This window comes from Balaenoptera borealis (genome assembly GCF_965194805.1).
Source record: "Balaenoptera borealis genome assembly, chromosome: 1".
Lineage (NCBI taxonomy): Eukaryota > Metazoa > Chordata > Mammalia > Artiodactyla > Balaenopteridae > Balaenoptera > Balaenoptera borealis.
This window is the reverse complement of record NC_138860.1, coordinates 148,961,992-148,987,862: the sequence shown is the minus strand read 5'-3', so window position 1 is coordinate 148,987,862 and position 25,871 is coordinate 148,961,992. Positions and strand designations below refer to the sequence as shown.

The window sequence follows — 25,871 nt, the reverse complement described above, 5'->3', positions numbered from 1 at the left end:
ACTACTGAGCCTGCGCACCACAACTATTAAAGCCTGTGCACCCTAGAGCCCACATGCCACAACTACTGAGCCCATGTGCTGCAACTACTGAAGCCCATGCACCTAAAGTCCGTGCTCCGCAACAAGAGAAGCCACCACAATGCGAAGACCGTGCACTACAATGAAAAGTAGCCCCTGCTCACCACAGCTAGAGAAAGCCTGCGCACAGCAATAGAGACCCAATGCAGCCAAAAAAAAACAAAACTTTCCTTTTCCTATTGAATTACCTTAGTGTCTTTTCCTAAAATTAATGGACTGTCTATGGGTGTATGTACTTCTGCCCCTCCATTTTATTCCATTGATCTGTTTCTGTATCCTTAGCCTTTTGTCAAAAAGTAATTGACTTTATATGTGTGGGTCTATTTCTGGGCTCTCTAGTCTGTTCCACTGATCTATATAGATCTATCTTTACAAAAATGCCTTGCTGTTTTGATTACTGTGTATTTATTTTAAATCTTGAAATCAGATAATTTAAGATTTCTTCTTTTCAAAATTAGTTTGACAAGATTAGTTTGCATTTCCATACACATTTCAGAATCAACTTGCTAATTTCTATGTAAAAGTTTATTGAGATTTACTGAATCTATAGGTCATTTAAGGGAGAAACTGCCACTGTAACAATATTGAGTTTTCCAATCATGAATATAGTATATCTTTTCATTAACTTAGTTCTTTAATTTCTCTCAGCAACATTTTATAGTTTTGAGTGTAAAGGTCTTGCATGTCTTATTAAATTTATTTTTAACTATTTAATGTCTTAAATGCTAATGTAATTGGAATTTTTTAAAATTTCATTTCCTAAATGTTTCCTACTAGTATATAGTAATACAATTGATTTTTGTGTATTGACCTCGCTAAATTTACTTATTAGCTCTAGCAGTTTTTTGCGGATTCCTTAGGGTTGGTTATGTAGATTCACATAATCTGTGAACAAAGGCAATTTTTTTTTTAGTGGCCAATAGCTCTTGCTTTACACACACACACACACACACACACACACACACACACACACACACACACCCCTGGAGAAACTGAAACTCAAATAAATATTATGAATAGTTCAAAAGGCTACTTGGTTACAAGATATGTAAAGAGGACTCATTCCAAAACTTAGTTTTCCTTGTTGCCATCTGGAAGAGGAAGGCTCTTTAGGGAAATACCACAAGGGTGCATTTTGATCATTATCGTCATTATAATATGTCTACTAATTTTCTTAAAAAAATTTTTTTAAATTTTATACAATTTTAAAGGTTACTTTGCATTTACAGTTATTACAAAATATTGGCTGTATTCCCCATGTTGTACAATACATCCTTGAGCCTATCTTAAACCCAATAGTTTCCCCCTCTCCTCTCCCCACTGGTAAACACTAGTTTGTTCTCTAGATCTGTAAGTCTGCTTCATTTTTTGTTATATTCATTAGTTTGTTGTATCTTTTAGATTCCACAAATAAGTGATATCATACTATACTGAATAAAGATAACTTTGCTTTCTTTCCAATCTTTATGACTTCTATATCTTTTCTTGCCTTATTGCATTGTTTAAGACCTCCAGGACAATAGTGAATAGAAATGGTGAGAACAAACATCCTTGATTTGTTTCCAATACTGGGGGGAAGCATTTTTTTTTAACCGAACATAGTTGATTTACAATATTATATTAGTTTCAGATGTACAGCACAGTGATTCACTATTTTTATAGATTATACTCCATTTAAGGTTATTACAAAATAATGGTTATATTTCCCTGTGTTGTACAACAGGGGTCCCCAACCCCTGGACCACGGACCAGTACCGGTCTGCAGCCTTTTAGGAACCAGGCCGCCCAGCAGGAGGTGAGCGGTGGTCAAGCGAGTGAAGCTTCACCTGCCGCTCCCCATCGCTTGCGTTACTGCCTGAACCACCCCCTCCCCAACCCCTGGTCCGTGGAAAAATTGTCTTCCACAAAACCGGTCCCTGGTGCCAAAAAGGCTGGGGACCGCTGCTGTACAATATACCTTTGCTGCTTATCTATTTTGTATGCAGTAGTTTGTATCTCTTAATCTCATACCCCCATCTTGCCCCTCCCCACATCCCTCTCCCCACTGATAGCCACTAGTTTGTTTTCTATATCTGTGAGTCTGTTTCTGTTTTGTTATATATACTCATTTGTTCTATTGGGAAAGCATTTATTTCACTATTACGCTGAAAATTTTTAGTAGATGCCTTTATCAAACTGAGAAAATTCCCTTCTCTTTTTAATTTTTTGAGAGTTGTTATCATGAATGGATGCTGAATTTTGTCAAATGATTTTTTGGAATGATCATATGATTTTTTTTCTCCCTTGTTCTGGCAATATGGTAAATTACACTCAATCTGTATGCCTGTGATGTGGTGAATATGCCAATCTTGCATTCTTATGATAAACTCCATTAGCTGAATTCAATTTATAAGGTTTTTTGTGTCTATGTTTACAAAGAATACTGTTCCGTAATTGTCCTTTCTTGTAATGTCTTTGTCAGGTTTTGGTATCAGGGTTACGCTGTTCTCATAAAACAATCTGGGAAATGTTTCCCTCTATTTCTGAAAGGGTTTCTGAAAGATTGGTACTATTTTTTCTCACATAGTCAACTTTTGGCTTTGATAATTTTTTCTATTTGTCTATTTTCTATTTCATTGATTTCTGCTCTTACCTTTGTTATTTATTGTCCTCTACTTTCTTTTGGTATAATTTGTTCTTTGTTATCTAGCTTCCTAAGGGAGAAATTTAATTACTGGTTTTAAAACATTCTTTTTTTTTTTTTTTGGCTGTGTTGTGTCTTCGTTGCTGCATGCGGGCTTTCTCTAGTTGCGGCAAGCAGGGTCTACTCTTCATTGTGGTGCGTGGGCTTCTCATTGCAGTGGCTTCTCTTGTTGCACTGCGTGGGCTCTAGACGCATGGGCTTCAGTAGTTGCAGCACGTGGGCTCAGTAGTTGTGGCGCACGGTCTCTAGGGCACACAGGCTTCAGTAGTTGCGGTGCGTGGGCTCAGTAGTGCAGTAGTGGTGGCATGCAGGCTCAGTAGCTCTGCAGCATGTGGGATCTTCCTGGACCAGGGATTGAACCCATGTCCCCTGCATTGGCAGGTGGATTCTTAACCACTGTGCCACCAGGGAAGTCAGAATATTTATGTATTTATTTATTTATTTGGCTGTGTCAGGTCTTTGTTGCGGCATGCAGGACCGTTAGTTGTGGCATGCGGGATCTTTTAGTTGCGGCACGCAGAATCTTTAGTTGTGGCATGCGGGATCTTTAGTTGCAGCATGCAGGATCTTTTTTTTTTTTTTTTTTTTTTAATTTATTTATTTTTTATATTTTTTATTTTTGGCTGTGTTGGGTCTTTGTTTCTGTGCGAGGGCTTTCTCTAGTTGCGGCAAGCGGGGGCCACTCTTCATCACGGTGCGCAGGCCTCTCGCTATCGTGGCCCCTCTTGTTGCGGAGCACAGGCTCCAGACGCGCAGGCTCAGTAGTTGTGGCTCACGGGCCTAGTTGCTCCGTGGCATGTGGGATCTTCCCAGACCAGGGCTCGAACCCGTGTCCCCTGCATTGGCAGGCAGATTCTCAACCACTGTGCCACCAGGGAAGCCCAGCATGCAGGATCTTTAGTTGCGGCATGCGGGATCTTTAGTTGCGGCATGCAGGATCTTAGTTGCGGCATATGGGATTTTTAGTTGTGGCATGTGAACTCTTAGTTGCAGTATGTGGGATCTAGTTCCCTGACGAGGGATCGAACCCAGGCCCCCTGCACTGGGAGGGTGGAGTCTTAGACACTGGACCACCAGGGAAGTTCCCATCTGTCAGTTTTTGCTTTATGTATTTTTAATATCAATTATGAGGTCAATGTACATTTAGATTGTTATTTCTTCCTGAAGAATTGATATTTTAACATTATAAAATGTCCCCTTTATATCTGGAAATACTCCTTATCTTATATTTTACTTTGTCTGATATGACTATAGCCACAGCCACTTTCCCATGCTTACTATTGATAGGGTGCATCTTTTTCATCCTTTTATTTTCAACATATTCATGACTTTATATTTAAAGTACATCTCTTGCAGACACCATATACTTGGGTCTTTCATTTTTACCCAGTATAACCCTCTCTGCCATTTAATTGAAGTGTTTAGAATACTGGCATTTAATATAATTATTGATACGGTTGGGTTTAAGTCTTGCTATTCATTTTTTATTTGTCCCTCCCATCTATTTTTTCTTGTACCATTTCTCCTTTCCTACCTACTTTTTTTTTAAAAAATTTATTTATTTATTTTGGCTGTGCCGGCTCTTAGTTGCAGCACGTGGGCTTATAGTTGCAACATGCAGACTTCTTAGGTGCGGCATGCAGAATTTTTTGTTGTGGCATGTGAACTCTTGGTTGCAGCACACATGCGGGATCTAGTTCCCCAACCAGGGATCGAACCCATGCCCACTGCATTGGGAGCATGGGGTCTTACCCACTGGACCACCAGGTAATTCCCTCCTTTCCTATCTATTTTTGAGTGAATCAAAAAAAGTTTTAATGCTGCTTAATTCCTTTATGAGTTATTTAACTATACCTCTTATTTTTAGTGTCTGCTCTCAAGGTTATCAAACCTCATGACAGTCAATTTGCACTGAACTCCACTTTTGTGCCACTGTTTTAATATATTTTATACACACATATATAATGAATCCCACAATACAAAATGTTTTTTCCCATTAAGTGGTTAGTTGCCTTTCAAAAATATTAAAAGAAAAGATAGTCTTTTATATTTACTGAAATATTTACCATTTCCAATGCACTCACTTTCTTCCTGAATGTTTGAATTTCCATCTAGTATTTTATCATTTCAACCTGCAGAACTTTCTTTAGCATTTCCTGTGATGCAAGTCTGTTTGTGGTAAGTGAAAAGTCTTTCTTATATCCTATATTTTTTAGTGATATTTTAACTAGACACAGAATTCTGGGTTGACAATTTTCTTATTTGTTTGTTTCTCTTTTTCCCCCAGCATTTTAAAGATACGGTTCCATTGTCACCTGAATTCCACTGCTTGTGATGCAAAGTTGGCTGTCACTGGTACCACTGTACTCCTGTATGTAATGTATTTTTTTGCTCCAGTTGTTTAAAATTTTTCTCTATCTTTGTTTTTCAGCGGTTTGGCTATGATGTGGTCTCTTATTCATCCTGCTGGGGGTTTGCTGAGTTCCTAGGATCTGTAAGCTGGTATTCTTTAATAAAACTGGGGAAAATTCAGCCAAAAAGTAGAAACAATTCTGATATCTATCAACTGATGAATGGGTAAATAAAATTTTCCATATACATACAATGGAATTATTTGGCAATAAAAATGAATGAAGCACTGATACATGCTACAACATGGATGAGCCTTGAAAACATGTAAGTGAAAGAAGGCAGTCCAAAGACAACATATATATTATTCCATTGATATGAAATGTCTGGATAAGCAAATCTATAGGGACAGAAAGTAGATCTGTGGTTGTCTAGGGCTCATGGGGATAGGGGATGACAATGAAAGTGTGTGAGGTTTCTTTTTGGGGTGCTGAAATGGATTGTGCAGATGGCTGTATAACTCTGAATATGCTGGAAGCCACTGAATTGTATATCTTAAATGGTTGAATTTTATGGTATGAGAATAATATGTCAATAAAGGTGTTACAAAAAAAAGAAAAAAACAGAATCCAGGTCTCTAACTCACAATTCTTGATTTTTTTTATACTATGCTTGCTATTTCATAATTTCTTTTTATTTATATTTATATGGTTTAAAATTTTATTTATTTAAATAAATTAAACAATTTTTACTTGCCCTATGTTTTTTCTTGGGTGCTTTTAATGAACATGATCAATGCAATGACATAAAGATATGTAGAGATGCACTTGGATTTTAAAATAACATATAACTGAATTCCTGTAATTAAGTAATATGAAGTCATCAAAATAGTAGTTTCCTTTAAAACAAGGCCTTATAGCCATTGACTGTTCAACATCTATCATCTCATGTGATAATAAAAAAAGTCATGTAATTTTTTCACAACTCTGAGGTAGTCAGGGAAGGTGGTATTATTCCCATTTTTCAGATCAGGAAACTGAGGCTCAAAGAATAACACATATATTCTTAGCCCAAAGTAACACACATAGTTCACTTACCCAGGAATTTTAACTGTGAATCTCTCATTCTTTTACATTATGCCAAAGGAACCAATTCTTTCTCTCTTCTACTTTTTCTAACTCATTATTTTTCTTGTGTAGAATTTTTCTCCTTTTTCATTGACATGTTAAACACCAGGGGTCAAAAGTAGAGTCAAGAGGAAGTAGAGGGCTTCCCTGGTGGCGCAGTGGCTGAGAGTCTGCCTGCTAATGCAGGGGACACGGGTTCGAGCCCTGGTCTGGGTAGATCCCACATACCGCGGAGCAACTGGGCCCGTGAGCCACAGCTACTGAGCCTGCGCATCTGGAGCCTGTGCTCCGCAAAAAGAGAGGCCACGACAGTGAGAGGCCCGCGCACCGCGATGAAGAGTGGCCCCCACTTGCCGCAACTGGAGAAAGCCCTCGCACAGAAACGAAGACCCAACACAGCCATAAATAAATAAATAAATAATTTAAAAAAAAAAAAAAAAAAGAGGAAGTAGAAATATAATCACTTTTTAAAACTCTATTTCTGAGGAAATTGAGAATTGGGAGCACTATCCATTAGGGGCAAATTTATAGCACTGTTTTCTCCAAATAATTCTATTGTTACTTCCATTTAGATAAATCAACTTATGAGCAGAGAATAAATTTTACTATCTACTATATAAAATCTAATTGTATTTGTTGGAAATGCATATGAATTAAAAGTCTCTGACGTGCTCTGTTCAGTTATCGGGTCAGTAACTACTTTACTCCATATAGTTTTCTGTATTAAGGGTCTTTGTCTAATCTAAAAAATATTATGTACTTATTCATTAGTATGGACTGATAAAGTCTAAAATATTATGTTACATATAACAACCAATTTTAATGATCTATAAACATATTCCCTTGAAAGAAAGGTCACCAAAAGGGTGTAAGGTAAATTGATCTTGCCTTGAAAATTTGATTTATCTCCAATCAAAGACAAGGAGTATTTTTGGAAAGATCTCTATTTCTGGCAAATGATTTAAGGTAAATCTCTATAGGTCTGTGATCCTCATAGCAGTTCCTACATTTATATCTCTACTCTAAGGCAGAGTGAGATAAATATCTATTACCTGAATTTCAGAAAATAAAAAACTAAGAAGGATTAAGAAGCACATATATTAAGTTTTTTATTCAAACCTTAAGTTTTAGAAACTGGGAGTTAGAAGACATGAGTGTTAGTTTTGATTCTGATACTTGCTTATCTGTATGATTTTGAGTAAGTCATTTTACCTCTGATCATTTTTTTCGCCGCCTTTATAATGAGGTTGAAAATACTTTTTTTTTTGGCCTCTTACTCCCCAAGCTTACTGTGAGGGTCTAATGACATAACATCTATAAAACTATAAAGCCCTATGCAAATATATATTAACAGATGCATATATGTAAGTATGTGTGTATGTATATGTGTATACGTGTGAGTGTATGTATGACTAATCTTTGATGGTCTAATTCACAAGCTACTCCACAAATATTTTAAGACACTGTGGAGTCAAAGATGAAGTCATAGTCTCTGACTTCTAGAAACTTCCAGTTGAGAGGGGAGACATACATTAAAAATAAACAATTATATAATAAAGGAATAAATAAGATAATAGAGGTATATATCAAATTCTACTGGAGCCCACCAAAAAGGGAAACTATCCTACCTGAGGGAAAGGGACAGATGTCAGTCAGAGAGGAGGTAACAACTGGGTTTAAAGGAACAGGTCCAATTACTAGAATTTTATACAGATACATGGACCTCACAATAGAACACAAAGAGCCACGAGATCTATGTTATAACTGGCTCTGCCTTCAGTAGTTAAAACAAGTACCCGACCTCTTTAGACCTCTCTTACCACAAGTTTAAATGAAAGGTTTCGATAAGATGAACTCATAAGTCCTTCCAGCTCTAAAATTATATGATCCCATGAGTCAAACTCAGATCACTGTACAAATACCAAGAAAGAGAACTCAAGAGGGTAATAAAATTGCCAGAACTATTAAAAAAGGAGTTTTTCTTGGATGGACTTGGAGGGTATTTGCTAATGAATTAAGTCAGACAGAGAAAGACAAATACTGTATACCACTTATATGCAGAATCTAAAAAATAAAACAAACAAGTGAATGTAACAAAAAAGAAAGAGACTTACAGATAAAGGGAACAAACTAGTGGGGAGAGGGAAGTGGGGAGGGGCAAGATAGGGCTGGGGGACTAAGAGGTACAGACTACTATGTATAAAATAATTAAGCTACAAGGATATACTGTACAACACAGGAATTATAGCCAATATTTTATAATAACTATAAACGGAGTATAACCTTTAAAAATTGTGTATTGCTACACTGTACACCTGAAACTTACATAATATTATAAAGCAACTATACTTCAATTTTTTAAAAAATTTTTTGGCTGTGGCATGCGGGAACTTACTTCCCCAACCGGGGATTGAACCCGCACCCCCTGTAATGGAAGTGTAGAGTCTTAACAACTAAACCACCAGGGAAGTCCCATATACCTCAATTTTTTAAAAAAGGAAGTTCTTCCATTAACTACTTTTTTCCTGGAATTTAGAAGTCTGAGAATGATATCTATCTCTACCTAGAATAAGCTCTAGCACAGTGAAGAGCAGTAACTGGAATGATATCAAGAAGCTGAGAACCAAACAACGCAGGTGGGTAGCAAGAAGTGAAGCATTCAGTTCAGCAAAGATGTTGCTTAGACCAGAAAGAAAATAGGCGGTAGATAGTAAGTCACACTATTTATATTCCTATTTACCAAGAAAAACTTGGAATAAAACCATAACCAGATATTAAAATGTATACTTCCATAAAATGAGGTAGCTGTTGTTTGAAGTTTTGCCTTGTTAGACCACATCTTTAAAAACTATTTTTATAAAAAGTTCAGTTTAGGAATTATAAAGAAAAGGATCAGGGACTTCCCTGGTGGCACAGTGGTTAAGAATCCGCCTGCCAATGCAGAGGACATGGGCTCAAGCCCTGGTCCGGGAAGATCCCACATGCCGCGGAGCAACTAAGCCCGTGCACCACAGCTACTGAGCCTGTGCTCTAGAGCCCACAACCACAACTACTGAACCCGCGTGCCACAACTACTGAAGCCCACACACCTAGAGCCCATTCTCCGCAATGAGAGAAGCCACCGCAATGAGAAGCCCATGCACCGCAACTAAGAGTAGCCCCCGCTCGTCACAACTAGAGAAAGCCTGCGCGCAGCAATGAAGACCCAACACGGCCAAAAATAAATAAATTAAATAAAGAAATTAAAAAAAAAAAAAGGATCAAGACCCTAAATATACACAACTGAATTAGCTCCAGGGATGGTACTAAAGTGGGTAGTCAGGTAATTTAGTTCACCAGACATTTATTAAACTATGTTTAACAGTGCTAGTTGTTGTAAAACACATAATCTCAGTACTCAGGGGGTTCACTGACCTAACTAATATTAAGACTTTAAGGAAGAAAGAACGTAACTCTTACCCATCAATTATATTTTCAGGTGGGTGTTTTTCATCACTTGATGTAGCTAAAATCACTTCAGTCCCTTCAGAGCTCAAACAAACATCAATGTTTCTCATCTTAAAGTGTTTAACCTGCAAGGAAAACAAAACAAAACAATAACAACAAAAGCAACCTTTTTATTCTCTGAATTTTATCTGAGCCAAGGAAGAGAGAGAAAGCCTGTTGCCTAGCACAAAGCTTACCAACCAAGTTATTCAACAAGTGGGAGGGACTCTTAACATGTTTATTTACTTATGTAAACTTCTGACCTCTCCCAGGGATAATCTGTGAGATATGAGTATTTACACTACTCTACTCCACAAAAGAAGTTCCTGACACCAACATAATTTTTCTGTTTCTAAAATTAAAAACCCTCAATAATTATATGGAAACAGTTAATACGCTAGAGTGACACGACTTAGTAGGTAAGTTTTTAAAAAGTGTTTATATAGTTATAATTCAGAAATTTTAAAAAATGAAGAGTATAAAAACAGACACTTTATAACTATTTATCCATACACTTATCAACTGAAATGGCAAGCAATATTATTTAAATCTTAAATAATACTTTACAATCGGTATTTTTTTTTTTGAGCAGAAATGTGAAATGAAAGAAGACAACTTTTCACTTATTTTTAAATTCTAAATCAGTCACTTGGTTCTTGAACTTAAACACATTTCTGTTGGAGAGTAATATTTTAAGTCTGATAAAAAGCATACTGAAAAGATATTGTTGAGCTCTACTATGAACCCTGGAGGGTAAGACACAAGGAAGACCAAAGAAGATTACATCAGAACCCACCCTTCTCCTTGATCTACTGGTGATAAGGCACAAACCAATATATAGACGTAAAGTGATGGGGAAAGCTGTATCTATAAAGAATTAAAAGATGAAGAGTGTTTGGAAAAGGAAGAAAGGCTTCCAATACACCTCATACCCTAGCCCCAGTCTAACTTTAAAAAAAAAAAACTATTTCAAGTAAACAAACAACAAGGTAGAGGGAATATTACACTTATTAAACAGCTATGTACTGACTTCCCAGATTTGATGTTAACACTTTTCCATATGTACTTTTTTTTTTTTTAAGAAATAAGTAGCCCCTTACTGTCCTTATTCTCTTCCTTGCCCAGTGGTAACAGCTATTCTGAAATTGGTGAATATCCTTCCTATATTTTTATTTATTTATTTATTTATTTATTTATTTATTGGCCAAGTCACGCAGCATGCAGGATCTTAGTTCCCCACCCAGGGATCGAACCCGCCCACTGCAGCGGAAGTGCAGAGTCTTAACCACTGGACTGCCAGGGAAGTCCCTGACTATATTTTTATACTTTTACCATATATGTATCAATATGTACTTTTCTTTTAAAACTTAGATGTTTTCACAGTATATATACCCCTTGCTACTTGCTTTTTTCATTCAATATTGTGTTTTCAAGATTTTATTATGTTGATACATGTAAATCTACTTTATTCATTTTAACTGTTGTAAGGTATTTCTCCGTTTCTCTAATGATGTATATTTAGGTCTGTTTCCAATTTTTTGCTATTAAAAACAAATTTGCAATGCACATCCTTGTGCATGTATCCATTGGCAAATGTGGGACAAGATCTTTATAATAAAGAGTATCTTTCTTTGTAGAATTGTAGAAATTTAGAATCACTGTATCTCCAAGTCAATAACTGATCTATCTGATCTCTAAATTATAACAATTTACATTATCACTAGCAGTGTATGAAACTTTCTGCTCCCTCATATTCTCACCAACTTGGTATTGTTAGACATTTTAGCTTCAGCCAATCTCGTGGGTGTGAAATGGTATCGCAATAAGTTTTTTTTTTTAATAAATTTATTTTATTTATTTATTTATTTTATTTTTTGGCTGTGTTGGGTCTTCATTGCTGCACGTGGGCTTTCTCTAGTTGCGGTGAGCGGGGGCTACTCTTCATTGCGGTGCGTGGGCTTCTCATTGCGGTGGCTTCTCTTGTTGTGGAGCACAGGCTCTAGGCACAAGGGCTTCAGTAGTTCTGGCACATGGGCTTAGTTGCTCCACAGCATGTGGGATCTTCCTGGACCAGGGATCAAACCCATGTCCCCTGCATTGGCAGGCGGATTCTCAAACACTGTGCCACCAGGGAAGCCCTCAATAAGGTTTTAATTTGTATTTCCAGGATTACTAGTGAGGTTGAATACCTTTTCATGTTTATGGGCTATGCAGGCCTCGTCTTCTCTTATTTGCTTTTTCTTATCCTTTGCTCATTTTCTATTGGGTTGCTTTTTCTCCTTCTGTCCTTTTCTTTTTGATTTGTAGAAAAATTTAAAACAAAATATCCTGGATACAAGTCCTTTGTTATAGAATGGCAAATATCTTCTATTCTATAGCTAGATTTTTCTTTTTAACTTTGTTTTTTTGTGCAAGAGCTCCTCCCCCACCATACACACTTTCTTTTTTGTTTTTGAACTATAACACACATAGAGAAAAGAACACAAATCGTTAAGTATATGGTGCAATAGATTTTCACAACGTAAACACACCCAGGTAACCACCACCCAGGTAAAGAGACAGAACATCACCAGCATTTGAGACAAGCCCTTCTTATGCCCCCTCCTCGTCACTACCCCTCTCTCCTTCCCAAAGGTAGCGTGGTTCTTATTTCTAATGCTACAGATTAATTTCACCTGAACTTTATGTACATGGAAATCATACAGTTTGTACTCATTTGTTATCTGGCTTCTTTCACTCATCATTATGTGTTTGAGATTTATCCATGTTGTTATGTATAGCAGAGTTGAAGTGCAACTAAGTAACCCAGCCCCCACCCAGCTCAAGTCTTAATCAGATCAAGGAAATCAACCCCTAAGTGGAGCTTCACAGGAAACTGGGTGTGAGCTAAAAAGCAAAGAAAGATTTCTATGGCCTTGGGTACTTAGATCCCAAAGCCCTGATGAAGGAAGGAACTGATCTCACTCTCAAATATGTGAAATCAGAGGTAAACTGAAACAATTTAAATAAAACTACAACTCGGTACAATCCCAGCATAACCCCTAGTTGGACTGAAATGATCTGCCCCTTATCCTAGCTACCAGACAAAGAAAATGGTGTGTTCTCTCTGGGAAAAAAACATTATCTACTTCAGTGTCTACTGTTCTTTTAAACACAATGTCGAACATGCAAAGTCATCTGAATAGCACAAGGAATTAATAACCATTATCTTTTAATAACTTTTAGTAGAGTATAATCTGTAAAAATACTGAATCACTATATTGTACACCTGAAATTAAGATAATATTGTAGAGAAACTATACTTCAATAAAAAATTTAAAAATAAAAACTTTTTAAAAATTAAGAACTTTAAAAAAAGTCATTTGAAGCAGAGCTACAGATGACCCAGGTGCTGGAATTATAAATTGATCAGAGAATTCAGTGAAAAGATGGACAAAATGGGTGAACAGAAAGGGAATTTTAGCAGAGAAATGGAAACTATAAAAAAGAACACAGTGGAAATTCTAGAACTGAAAAATACCATATCTGAAATAAAGAATTCATTAGATGGGTTTAACATCAGATTGGACATAGCACAAGAAAAGGTCAGTGAGTTTAAAGATAGGTCAATAGAAATAATCCAAAATGAAACAGAGGGGAAAAAAATGAAAATAACAGAGCATCATATACCTGTGAAACAATATCAAACTAGTCTGAAATACATGTAATTAGAATCTCAAAAGGAGAGGAGAAAGAGAATAATATAGAAGAATAATTTAAGGAGATATGGCTGAAAAATTTCCAAAATCTATGAAAGACATAAACCGACAGATCCAAGAAGTTTAGTGAACCATAAGTTGCATAAGTACAAAGAAGATCCCACCTAGGCACACCTTAGTCAATTGTTGAAAATAAAAGAAAAGAGAAAAAGTTAAAAGCAGTCAAGGAAAAAACACCTTATATGCAGGAAAACAAGAAGAATCAAAACTGACTTATCATTAACAGTAGAAACCAAAAGAAAAAGGAATGACATCCTTGACGTGCTGAAAAAAAAAAAATAGAATCCTATACCCAGCAAAAATATCCTTTAAAAGTGAAGGCAGGGACTTCCCTGGTGGTGCAGTGGTTAAGAATCTGCCTGCCAATGCAGGGCACATGGGTTCGATCCCTGGTCCAGGAAGATCCCATGTCCATGGAGCAACTAAGGCCGTGCGCCACAACTACTGAGCCTGCGCTCTAGAGCCCACGAGCCACAACTAATGCAGCCCACATGCCCTAGAGTCCGTGAGCCGCAACTACTGAAGCCCGCGCACTCTAGGGCCTGAGTGCCACAACTACTGAGCCCGTGCACCTAGAGCCCATGCTCTGCAACAAGAGAAGCCACTGCAATGAGAAGCCCGTGCACTGCAACAAAGAGTAGCCCCTGCTTGCCGCAACTAGTGAAAACCCGCATGCAGCAACGAAGACCCAACGCAGCCAAAAAAAAAGATGAAGGCAAAATAAAGACAAAAAAACCAGAAAGTATTTGTTACCAGTAGACCCACAGTACAAAAAATATTAAATGAAGTACTTTAGGCTGGATATGATTCCAAGTTGAATCCTGGATCTGTGGGAAGGAATGAAGAGCACTGGAGATGGCAAATATATTGCTAACATAAAACAATATTCTTAAAATTTCTTTAAGAGACTACTGAGTAGGGGACTTCCCTGGCAGTCCAGTGGTTAAAACTCTGCACTTCCACTGCAGGGGGCACAGGTTTGATCCCTGGTCAGGGAACTAAGACCCCACATGTTGCATGGCGTGGCCAAAAGGAAAAAAAAAAAAAAGACTACTGACTAAAGTGAAAACAGTATTAATGAATGGTAGAAATTTAATAGATGTAGAAGTAATAAATATAATAATAACACAAAACGCAATAGAAAAGTAAATGACACTGTGCTTTCTGTGAAGTACTTTTGTAAAGTTCTTATGTTGAACATGAAGTGATATGCTATTAATTCAAAGTAGAGTAAGATAGTAAGGATGGGGCGGAATCAAGATGGCGTACTAGGAGGATACGGAATTCGTGTCTCCTCACATTTAGGGTACCTACCAGGCACCGGTGGGGGACCACGGACACCTAAGGGGACGGGAGGAACCCCCAGCGACTGGCTTGCGGGATCTTGGTCCCCAGGCCGGAGGTCGGGCCCAAGCTCCTGTGGTGGGAGCTCCGAGTCCAAACCGCTAGACTAACAGAGAACCTCAGACCCCAGGGAATGTCAGTCGTAGTGAGGCCTCTGGGAGGTATTCATCTCAGCACCAAGACCCAGCTCTATCCAACTGCCTGCAAACTCCAGTGCTGGATGTCTCAGGCCAAACAACCAGTAAGACAGGAATACAAGCACCACCCATCAAGAAAACAAAAAAAAATGGAACAACAGAAAAATACATTACAGACGAAGGAGCAAGGTAAAAACCTACAACACCAAATAAATGAAGACAAAATAGGCAACCTACCTGAAAATGAATTCAGAGTGATGATAGTAAAGACGATCCAAAATCTCAGAAACACAATGGAGAAAATACAAGAAACATTTAACAAGGATCTAGAAGAAGTAAAGGACAAACAAACAGTGATGAACAACACAATTACTGATATTAAAAATACTCTAGAAGGAATCAATAAGAGAATAACTGAGGCAGAAGAACAGATAAGTGAGCTGGAAGATAAAATGGTGGAAATAACTGCCAGGGAGCAGAAAACAGAAAAAAAAATGAAAAGAATTGAGGACAATCTCAGAGACCTCTGGGACAACATTAAATACACCAACATTCGAAATATAGGGGTCCCAGCAGAAGAAGAGAAAAAGAAAAGTCTGAGAAAATATTTGAAGAGATTACAGTCAAAAACTTCCCTAACATGGGAAAGGAAATAGTCACCCAAGTCCAGGAAGCACAGAGAGTCCCATATAAGATAAACCCAAAGAGAAACATGCCGAGACACATACTAATCAAACTACCAAAAATTAAATACAAAGAAAAAATATTAAAAGCAGCAAGGGAAAAGCAACAAATGACATACAAGGGAATCCCCATAAGGTTAACAGCTGATTTTTCCGCAGAAACTCTGCAGCCAGAAGGGAGTGGCAGGACATATTTAAAGTGATGAAAGGGAAAAACCTACAACCAAGATTACTCTACCCAGCAAGGATCTCATTCAGATTCGCCGGAAAAATTAAAACCTTTACAGATAAGCATAAGTTAAGAGAATTCAGCTCCACCAAACCAGCTTTACAACAAATAATAAAGGAACTTCTCTAGGTGGGAAACACAAGAGAAGGAAAAGACCTATAAAAACAAACCCAAAACAATTAAGAAAGTGGTAATAGGAACATACATATCGATAATTACCTTAAATGTAAATGGATTAAATGCTCCAACCAAAAGACACAGACTGGCTGAATGGATACGAAAACAAGACCTGTACATATGCTGTCTACAAGAGACCCACTTCAGACCTAGGGACACATACAGACTGAAAGTGAGGGGATGGAAAAAGATATTCCATGTGAATGGAAATCACAAGAAAGCTGGAGTAGCAATACTCATAGCAGATAAAATAGACTTTAAAATAAAGACTGTTACAAAAGATAAGTAAAGACACTACATAATGATCAAGGGATCAATCCAAGAAGAAAACATAACAATTATAAATATTTATGCACCCAATATAGGAGCACCTCAATACATAAGGCAAATGCTAACAGCCATAAAAGGGGAAATTGACAGTAACACAATAATAGTAGGGGACTTTAACCCCCCTCTTTCACCAAAGGACAGATCATCCAAAATGAAAATAAATAAAGAAACACAAGCATTAAATGACACATTAAACAAGATGGACTTAACTGATATTTATAGGACATTCCATCCAAAAACAACAGAATACACATTCTTCTCAAGTGCTCATGGAACATTCTCCAGGATAAATCATACCTTGGGTCACAAATCAAGCCTTGATAAATTTAACAAAATTGAAATTGTATCAAGCATCTTTTCCGACGACAACGCTCTGAGACTAAATATCAATTACAGGAAAAAAACTGTAAAAATACAAACACATGGAGGCTAAACAATACATTACTAAATAACCAAGAGATCACTGAAGAAATCAAAGAGGGAATCAAAAAATACCTAGAAACAAATGACAATGAAAACACGATGACCCAAAACCTATGGGATGCAGCAAAAGCAGTTCTAAAAGGGAAGTTTAGAGCTATACAAGCCTACCTCAGGAAACAAGAAACATCTCAAGTAAACAACCTAACCTTATACCTAAAGCAATTAGAGAAAGAAGAACAAAAAACCCCCAAAGTTGGCAGAAGGAAAGAAATCATAAAGATCAGATCAGAAATAAATGAAAAAGAAATGAAGGAAACAATAGCAAAGATCAATAAAACTAAAAGCTGGTTCTTTGAGAAGATAAACAAAATTGATAAACCATTAGCCAGACTCATCAAGAAAAAAAGGGAGAAGACTCAAATCAACAGAACTAGAAATGAAAAAGGAGAAGTAACCACTGACACTGCAGAAATACAAAAGATCATGAGAGATTACTACAAGCAACTCTACGCCAATAAAATGGACAACCTGGAAGAAATGGACAAATTCTTAGAAATGCACAACCTTCTGAGACTGAACCAAGAAGAAATAGAAAATATAAACAGACCAATCACAAGCACTGAAATTGAACCTGTGATTAAAAATCTTCCAACAAACAAAAGCCCAGGACCAGATGGCTTCACAGGCGAATTCTATCAAACATTTAGAGAAAAGCTAACACCTACCCTTCTCAAACTCTTCCAAAATATAGCAGAGGGAGGAACACTCCAAACTCATTCTATGAGGTCACTATCACCCTGATACCAAAACCAGACAAAGATGTCACGAAAAAAGAAAACTACAGGCCAATATCTCTGATAAACAGATGCAAAAATCCTCAGCAAAATACTAGCAAACAGAATCCAACAGCACATTAAAAGGATCATACACCATGATCAAGTGGGATTTATCCCAGGAATGCAAGGATTCTTCAATATACACAAATCAATCAATGTGATGCACCATGTTAACAAATTGAAGGATAAAAACCATGTGATAATCTCAACAGATGCAGAAAAAGCATTTGACAAAATTCAACACCCATTTATGATAAAAACTCTCCAGAAAGTAGGCAAAGAGGGAACCTACCTCAACACAATAAAGGCCATATATGACAAACCCACAGCCAACATTGTTCTCAAAGGTGAAAAACTGAAACCATTTCCACTAAGATCAGGGGCAAGACAAGGTTGCCCACTCTCACCACTATTATTCAACATAGTTTAGGAAGTTTTAGCCACAGCAATCAAAGAAAAAAAAATAAAAGGAATCCAAATCAGAAAAGAAGTAAAACTGTCACTGTTTGCAGATGACATGATACCATACATAGAGAATCCTAAAGATGCTACCAGAAAACTACTAGAGCTAATCAATGAATTTGGTAGAGTAGCAGGATACAAAATTAATGCACAGAAATCTCTTGCATTCCTATACACTAATGATGAAAAATCTGAAAGAGAAATTAAGGAAACACTCCCATTTACCACTGCAACAAAAAGAATAAAATACCTAGGAATAAACCTACCTAAGGAGACAAAAGACCTCTATGCAGAAAACTGTAAGACACTGATGAAAGAAATGAAAGATGATACAAACAAATGGAGACATAGACTATGTTCTTGGATTGGAAGAATCAACATTGTAAAAATGACTATACTACCCAAAGCAATCTACAGATTCAATGCAATCCCTATCAAACTACCAATGGCGTTTTTCACAGAACTAGAACAAAAAGTTGCACAATTTGTATGGAAACACAAAAGACCCCGAATAGCCAAAACAATCTTGAGAAAGAAAAACGAAGCTGGAGGAATCAGACTTCCTGACTTCAGACTACACTACAAAGCTACAGTAATCAAGACAGTATGGTACTGGCACAAAAACAGAAATATAAGATCAATGGAACAGGATAGAAAGCCCAGAGATAAGCCCACGCACATATGGTCACCTTATCTTTGATAAAGGAGGCAAGAGTATACAGTGGAGTAAAGACAGCCTCTTCAACAAGTGGTGCTGGGAAACCTGTACAGCTACATGTAAAAGAATGAAATTAGAACACTTCCTAACACCACACAGAAAGATAACCTCAAAATGGATTAAAGACCTAAGTGTAAAACTCTTAGAGGAAAACATAGGCAGAACACTCTATGACATAAAGCACACCAAGATCCTTTCTGACCCACCTCCTAGAGAAATGGAAATAAAAACAAAAATAAACAAATGGGACCTAATGAAACTTAAAAGCTTTTGCACAGCAAAGGAAAACATAAACAGGATGAAAAGACAACCCTCAGAATAGGAGAAAATACTTGCAAACGAAGCAACTGACAAAGGATTAATCTCCAAAATATATAAGCAGCCCATGCAGCTCAATATCAAAAAAACAAACAACCCAATCCAAAAATGGGCAGAAGACTTAAACAGACATTTCTCCAAAGAAGATATCCAGACTGCCAACAAACACATGAAAGGATGTTCAACATCACTAATCATTACAGGAATGCAAATCGAAACTACAGTGAGGCATCACCTCACACCAGTCAGAATGGTCATCATCAAAAAATCTTCAAACAATAAATGCTGGAGAGTGTGTGGAGAAATGGGAACCCTCTTGCACTGTTGGTGGGAATGTAAATTGATACAGGCACTATGGAGAACAGTATGGAGGTTCCTTAAAAAACTAAAAATAGAACTACTATATGACCCAGCAATCCCACTACTGGGCATACACCCTGAGGAAACCATAAAGAGTCATGTACCACAATGCTCACTGCAGCACTATTTACAATAGTCAGGACATGGAAGCAACCTAAGCGTCCATCGACAGATGAATGGATAAAGAAGATGTGGCACATATATACAATGGAATATTACTCAGCCATAAAAAGAAACGAAGCTGAGTTATTTGTAGTGAGGTGAATGGACTTAGAGTCTGTCATACAGTGAAGTAAGTCAGAAAAACAAATACCGTATGCTAACACATATATATGGAATCTAAAAAAAAATGGTTCTAATGAACCCAGGGGCAGGACAGGAATTAAGACACAGACGTAGAGAATGCACTTGAGGACACGGGGAGGGGGAAGGGTAAGCTGGGACAAAGTGAGAGAGTGGCATGGACTTATATATACTACCAAATGTAAAATAGATAGCTAGTAGGAAGCAGCCACATAGCACAGGGAGATCAGCTCAGTGCTCTGTGACCACCTAGAGGGGTGAGATAGGGAGGGTGGGAGGGAGACGCAAGAGGGAGGAGATATGGGGATATATATATATGTATAGCTGATTCACTTTGTTATAAAGCAGAAACTAACACACCATTGTAAAGCAATTATACTGCAATAAAGATGTTAAGAAAAAAAACAGTAAGGATACATGTTATAATCCTAGACTTAGGATAAAGCAACCGCTAAAAAACATAAAGAGTTATAGGAAGGAGGCCAACAGAGAGGAAAAAATGGAATACCATAAAATACATGGTAAATTTGAAAGAAGGTAGAAAAGGAAGAAAAGAAGAATTAAGACAGATAGGACAAATTGAAAATAAATCACCAGAAGACAGATTTAAGTACAAACACACAGATTATTCCATTAAATGTTAGTAAACTAAACACTATAAGACTGAAGAAAAAAAAACAAAACTAAGTACTCTTTTCAAGAGACACACTCTAAATATGAAAGTAAAAGGATAGAATAAGATAGAATAAATCTTAATATCTGGTAAGGTAAATTCCCCTACTTAATTTTCAAAAATTTTTTGGTTTATGCTTTATACTTGATTATTATAGTTTTGTTAAATTATATTAAAACATTTTCTGAGATGTTATTATAATTCAATTCCATTATAGATTAATTAGGAGAGAAGTGACATGTTTATGATAATGAGTTTTCAAATCCATGGATCTGGAGTACCTTTTCATTAATTTAAGACTTCTTTTAAGTCCTTAAATTGTTTTAGTTTTCTACGAACATATCTTCACCTCTTTCATTAGATTCACTCTTAGATACCTCATCATTTCCATTGCTACTATAAATGAGAGCTTCAAAAAAATAACATTATTTTTTAAAAAATCTTATTCTTTACCATACAAGGAGTATTTCTAACATTTCACCATTAAATGTGATGCTCACTGAAGGTTTTGTTAGACACTATTCATTGGGTTATAGAAATTCCCTTCTTTTTAGTTTGTTAGCTTTTTTTTTTTTTAAGCACAAATGAACGCTGAATTTTATCAAATGCTCTTCTAACATTTACTAAGGTGATCATATAGATGTTTCTACAGGTTGTTAATGTGATAAATTAAATAAAGATTTTCTAATGTTATAGCATCCCCAGTTCGCAGCATAAACTCTATCTACACAGCCAAGGTGTATTGGTATTTTTATCCATAGTTGGATTCAGTTTGCTATTATTTTTAGAAATTTTGCAAATATATTTCTAAGTGAAATTGGCCTATAATTTTTTTTGTTGTTATTTAGTCCATGTCTGGATTTGGAATTTAGACTGTACCCCAAACATAAAGAAGTTGGAGAGCTTCCCTTATTTATCTATTTGCTGGGTTATTGGATCCTATAAGCCTAGTAAAGTGTTTGTACGTAGATTTTTGACTATTTTCAATTCAGTAGTTCTTTTCAGGTTTTCTACACTTTCTTGAGTCAATTTTGAAATCTGTATTTTGAGAAAATTCTTTCTTCCTAGTTTTTATATTTATTGGCACAAAGTGCATTTTCTAGATTTTTAAAATCTAATATTGATAGTGTTAAAAGCTGTGGTAAGATTGGTCAAGTGTTAAAAGCAGTGGTCAAGAAAAAAGCATATATTCTAATATGTTGTTATTTTGCCTTTTTTCTTGCCAATCTTATTACAGCTTTTAATACTACTGATACCAGAGAACAGGTGTTATATGAACACTGTTAACATTAGTTTGAAGACAAAAAAATACGGTGAATTCCTGGAAATAGAGACTGATGTACTTGGATGTGAATTTTCAACAAAATTCTAAAATTACTAAATTTCATTATTATTAAAGGATGGCTATGAAAATCTAAACAAGAAAGTAGTAAAATTGGAAAGCAACAGTACCATTAATTCACAAGTTATACCAAACCTACATATTTCTTTTTGTTTGCTTGACAGAGTTACTAACTATTAGGGATATTTCTGAACATTTCAACAAAACTTCAGACAAAGCATCCCAAGACAACCTGTGGATGAGATGAATAAATATGGGATGGGTGATAGGCAGTACTTTAGGTAGATATTTATAATTCTTGGAATGGTAGTACTCAAAGAATGGTGATTAATGGAACAAAATGAACTATGGAAGACCTTTATCCTTATCCCATTCAAGATTATTGTTAATTAAGGATGGAAAAAATGTTTATCAGTTTTGCAGATGACACAAAGTTGTGATGTCAGCTAATATGCTGGATGAAAGAATTAGCACACAAAAAGATCTGAGCAGGGCTTCCATGGTGGCGCAGTGGTTGGGAGTCTGCCTGCCGGTGCAGGGGGCACGGGTTCGAGCCCTGGTCTGGGAGGATCCCGCATGCCGCGGAGCGGCTAGGCCCGTGAGCCACAGTTGCTGAGCCTGCGCGTCTGGAGCCTGTGCTCCGCAACAAGAGAGGCTGCAATGGTGAGAGGCCCGTGCACCGCGATGAGGAGTGGCCCCCACTTGCCACAACTGGAGAAAGCCCTCGCACAGAGACGAGGACCCAACACAGCCATAAATAAATAAATTAATTAATTTAATTAAAAATTAAGTATAAATATTTAAAAAAAAAAAAAAAGATCTGAGCAAGCTGGAAAGATAGGTTGCAATGAATAAGATATTTAATATATCTCAGACTTAAAAAATCAAGGAACGGCCTAGATCAGGGACTGGCAAACTACTGCCTGTGAGCCAAACCTACCCTGACACCTGTTTTTGTATGGCCCATAAACTAAGAACGTTTTTTACATTTTAAAATATTTTTTCAAAATCAAAATATTTTGTGGCACGTGAACATTATATGAAATATGAAATTCACAGTTCAGTGTCCATGAATAGTTTTATTAGAAATGGCCACACTCATTCATTTATATATTGTCTATGGCTACTTTTGTGCTATAGTGACAGAGCAGAATAGCCGTGACAGACTATAAGGCTCATAAAACCTAAAATATTTATTATCTATCTTTTTTATTAGATAAAAAATTTGCCAACCTTTCATCTATAACATGTAGAGGATTAGTTGATTGCAAAGTCACTATAAGGCAAGAGTGTACTATATCTGCCCCCAAAGGTAAAGGAATGTTATTTTAAATTACATTAATGTAGCTAAGAAGGAACTACATTCTACCAAAATCTTTGAAAACCAACTAAGGGCCAGGCACTGTGCTAGTAATGCAAAGACACTACGTAGTAATCTTTGACTATGTAAACCTAAGACAAAGATGGTGACTTAAGAGTTGGTTTTTGCCTTTAAGCTCAGAGTCAGGGAGAATGGACAAACATGAAACTAATAATTTGTTATGTGCAAATAGTGTGATCCACATCTAGAATACTGTGTTCAGTTCTAGGTAGTATATTTAAGTAGGACATTGTCAGGCTTGATATTGTTCAGAGGAGAACAGAAAGTTCATGATGATCTATAAACTATGTTACATGGAGGGAGTTGAAAGAATATCGTTTCAAGAAGAGATAATTTAGTGAGAGAAATGTGACTACAAGTTTTAATATCACAAGTCTTCACAAATGGAAAAAGGATTTGAACTGGACTCAACAAACTGTAAGCAGGAAGACATCATATATGTAAGAACTTTCCAGCAAAGTAAAGATTTTTAATCTTTTCCATCCCTGAAAGTGTCCAAGAAGAAGACTAGGTGATAAGCTACGGAGGGAACCAGAGAAAGAATTCTTGCACTGGGGTTCTTTTAGCCTGAATGAAATTCTAGGAAAGGTAGATTAGGAACAGATAATGAAAAAACTTGAAAGCCAGGTAAAGATGGTAGGCTTTAGCCTGTAGTCCAGTAGTTCTCAATTGGACTGGGGGTGATTCAGCCCCCCAGGGGACATTTGTCAATGTCTAGAGCCAGTTTGGCTGTCATACTGGGGGTGGGGGGGTGATTCTATTGGCATCTAGTGGGCATTTCATGATGCTCCTAAATATTCCACACTGCACAGCACAGTCCCCCAAAACAAATAATTATCTGACGGAAAATGTGAATAGTGCAGAGGTAGAAAAACCCTGTGGTAACCTACTTGGCGATGGAAATGTGGGTTGGAGACTTAAGGAGAGAATTTGCTTTAAAAAAGTAATATGTTTTAGGGAAATATATCTAGCATTGACGTGTAGTAGATAAATAAAGAAGAGAGTGTATTCTCCAAATGTTCAGTTCTTTTCTTACGTCACATTCTTACCACCTAAGTTGTCTGAAGGAAGCAAACATGTACTTTAATACAAAACTCATTTCATACCTCCTATAGCCACCAATACCCTTCCTTTTTCCTGTGTTGGGTGGAATTATTTAAATAACAAGTAAGAAGTGGTAGAATTTGGGTTCACTTTAAGGTTCCTTTGTTGCGCTTAATGCGAAAGAGGCACACCAATCCCGAAGAAACCCATAAAACAACTCAACATTTATGTTGCTTCCTTAACTCCAAAATGCAGGTTCAGGATGTAATCTAACCCCCATCCTGGGGTGCCTTACTTAACTCACACGTGTTCACACAGGGCCTCAGTTCATCAAAGGTGGTGCACTCTGGGGTGCCATCCTTTGCATTTTTAAAACTCCCTGACCCTGGACTTCCCTGATGCCTTATCCTCCTCTAAACCCAGTGCCACCTACCCAACCCTTTCACCTCCAGTTCACGTAACCTTTCTTTCTGAAAAGCTTTCTGCGCCAAGCCTTCAGTTCACTTTCTTCCTGTGGTCAGGAAAGAGTACCCCTTGCGTCTGGTACTCTTAGAATCAGACTCCTCAAACCCTTTCCCATAACATCATCCACTGGGAACTTTTGTGTAAATAGAAAACGGCCATCCTCTGCCTCCCCAGGGCCAGGGCCTACAGCTTGGTATCACTTGAAAGGCAACCAGCCCTGACAACACCCTTTCACCTCCGTCCCAAACCCTTCTACTCAGTTCAAGACCATTTCAAGAGCTCCAAGGGCCCTAAACATACTTTTGGACGCCCGGCCCCAAATTACATAAAGTATATTATATGAACCCACATCCTACATCAAATATAATTCTTAAGTATATGGGTTACGTTCCAGTTAATAGGTTACATTTGGATACTTTATTAATTTCTATTTGGAACTGATTTTCCCTTTTGGGGGTCAAAACATTATTTCTGGCTTCCAGAAAGTTCGTGGGATGGCACTAGTGTCTCTAGGACTCCGGGGAGTGCACAGACCTGCGTCATGCGTCAGTCTTCCACCATCCCGGTCAACTCAGCGCCCGCCCACCGTCCGCCTCCGCGCCGCGCGTCTCCTCACAACCCCCAGCCACGCTCGCTCTCTCTCTCCTCCACCAGCATCCCCCCAACTCCGTCGGCCTCGCCTAGCCAGGCTCCCACCTCCCCCGTGCCAGCCGAGCCCGCCGAACCACCCTGCTCGCCTGGGCCACCGGTTAGCTCCAAGCGCGCTGATTGTCGGGCCTCGGGTTCTCCCTACCGCCCCGCCCCCTTCCCTTCCCGCAGGCCTCCACGGAGTTCGCGGGCGCTCAAATCCTATTCCCGGCTCTTCGCTCCACCCCGCCCACAGGCTCTGCCCCGTCCCGCCCCACCCATCGCGGCGCGCCGGTCCACAGCTCCGCCCCCCTCCCGCTCAGCCTCCTCCGAGATCCCGGTCGCGCACAGCTGTACTCCCGGCTCTACGCGCCCAGTCTCCCTCAGGTTCCGCCCCCAGACCACGCCCCCGTGCTCTTCCTTACTGCGCGGGCTGAGCTCCGCAGCCCCGCCCAAGGGCCTTTCCCTAGGCGAGCGCCTAAACACGCGCTGCTTACCCTCCCCCAGCTAAGCTGGATCCCTGGGGCTTGTGAGACCC

General features: G+C 37.9%; 1 protein-coding gene across 21 annotated transcripts in view; it reads right to left on the bottom strand.

Moving 5' to 3' along the window:
• Nucleotides 1-25,848, bottom strand: part of IFT25 (intraflagellar transport 25) — a 41,383-nt gene extending 15,535 nt beyond the window's left edge. For 2 of the 21 annotated variants that reach the window (XM_082359515.1, XM_082359508.1), the window contains exons 1-2: nt 25,241-25,394; nt 9,697-9,809 (exon numbers count right to left, since the gene is read on the bottom strand). In XM_082359515.1, the coding sequence (XP_082215641.1) occupies nt 9,697-9,809; nt 25,241-25,249 (122 nt within the window). In that variant the 5' untranslated portion in view covers nt 25,250-25,394. The other 19 variants (XM_082359519.1, XM_082359518.1, XM_082359521.1 and 16 more) reach the window with 19 other exon arrangements.
• Between the last annotated feature and the right edge of the window lie 23 nt (nt 25,849-25,871).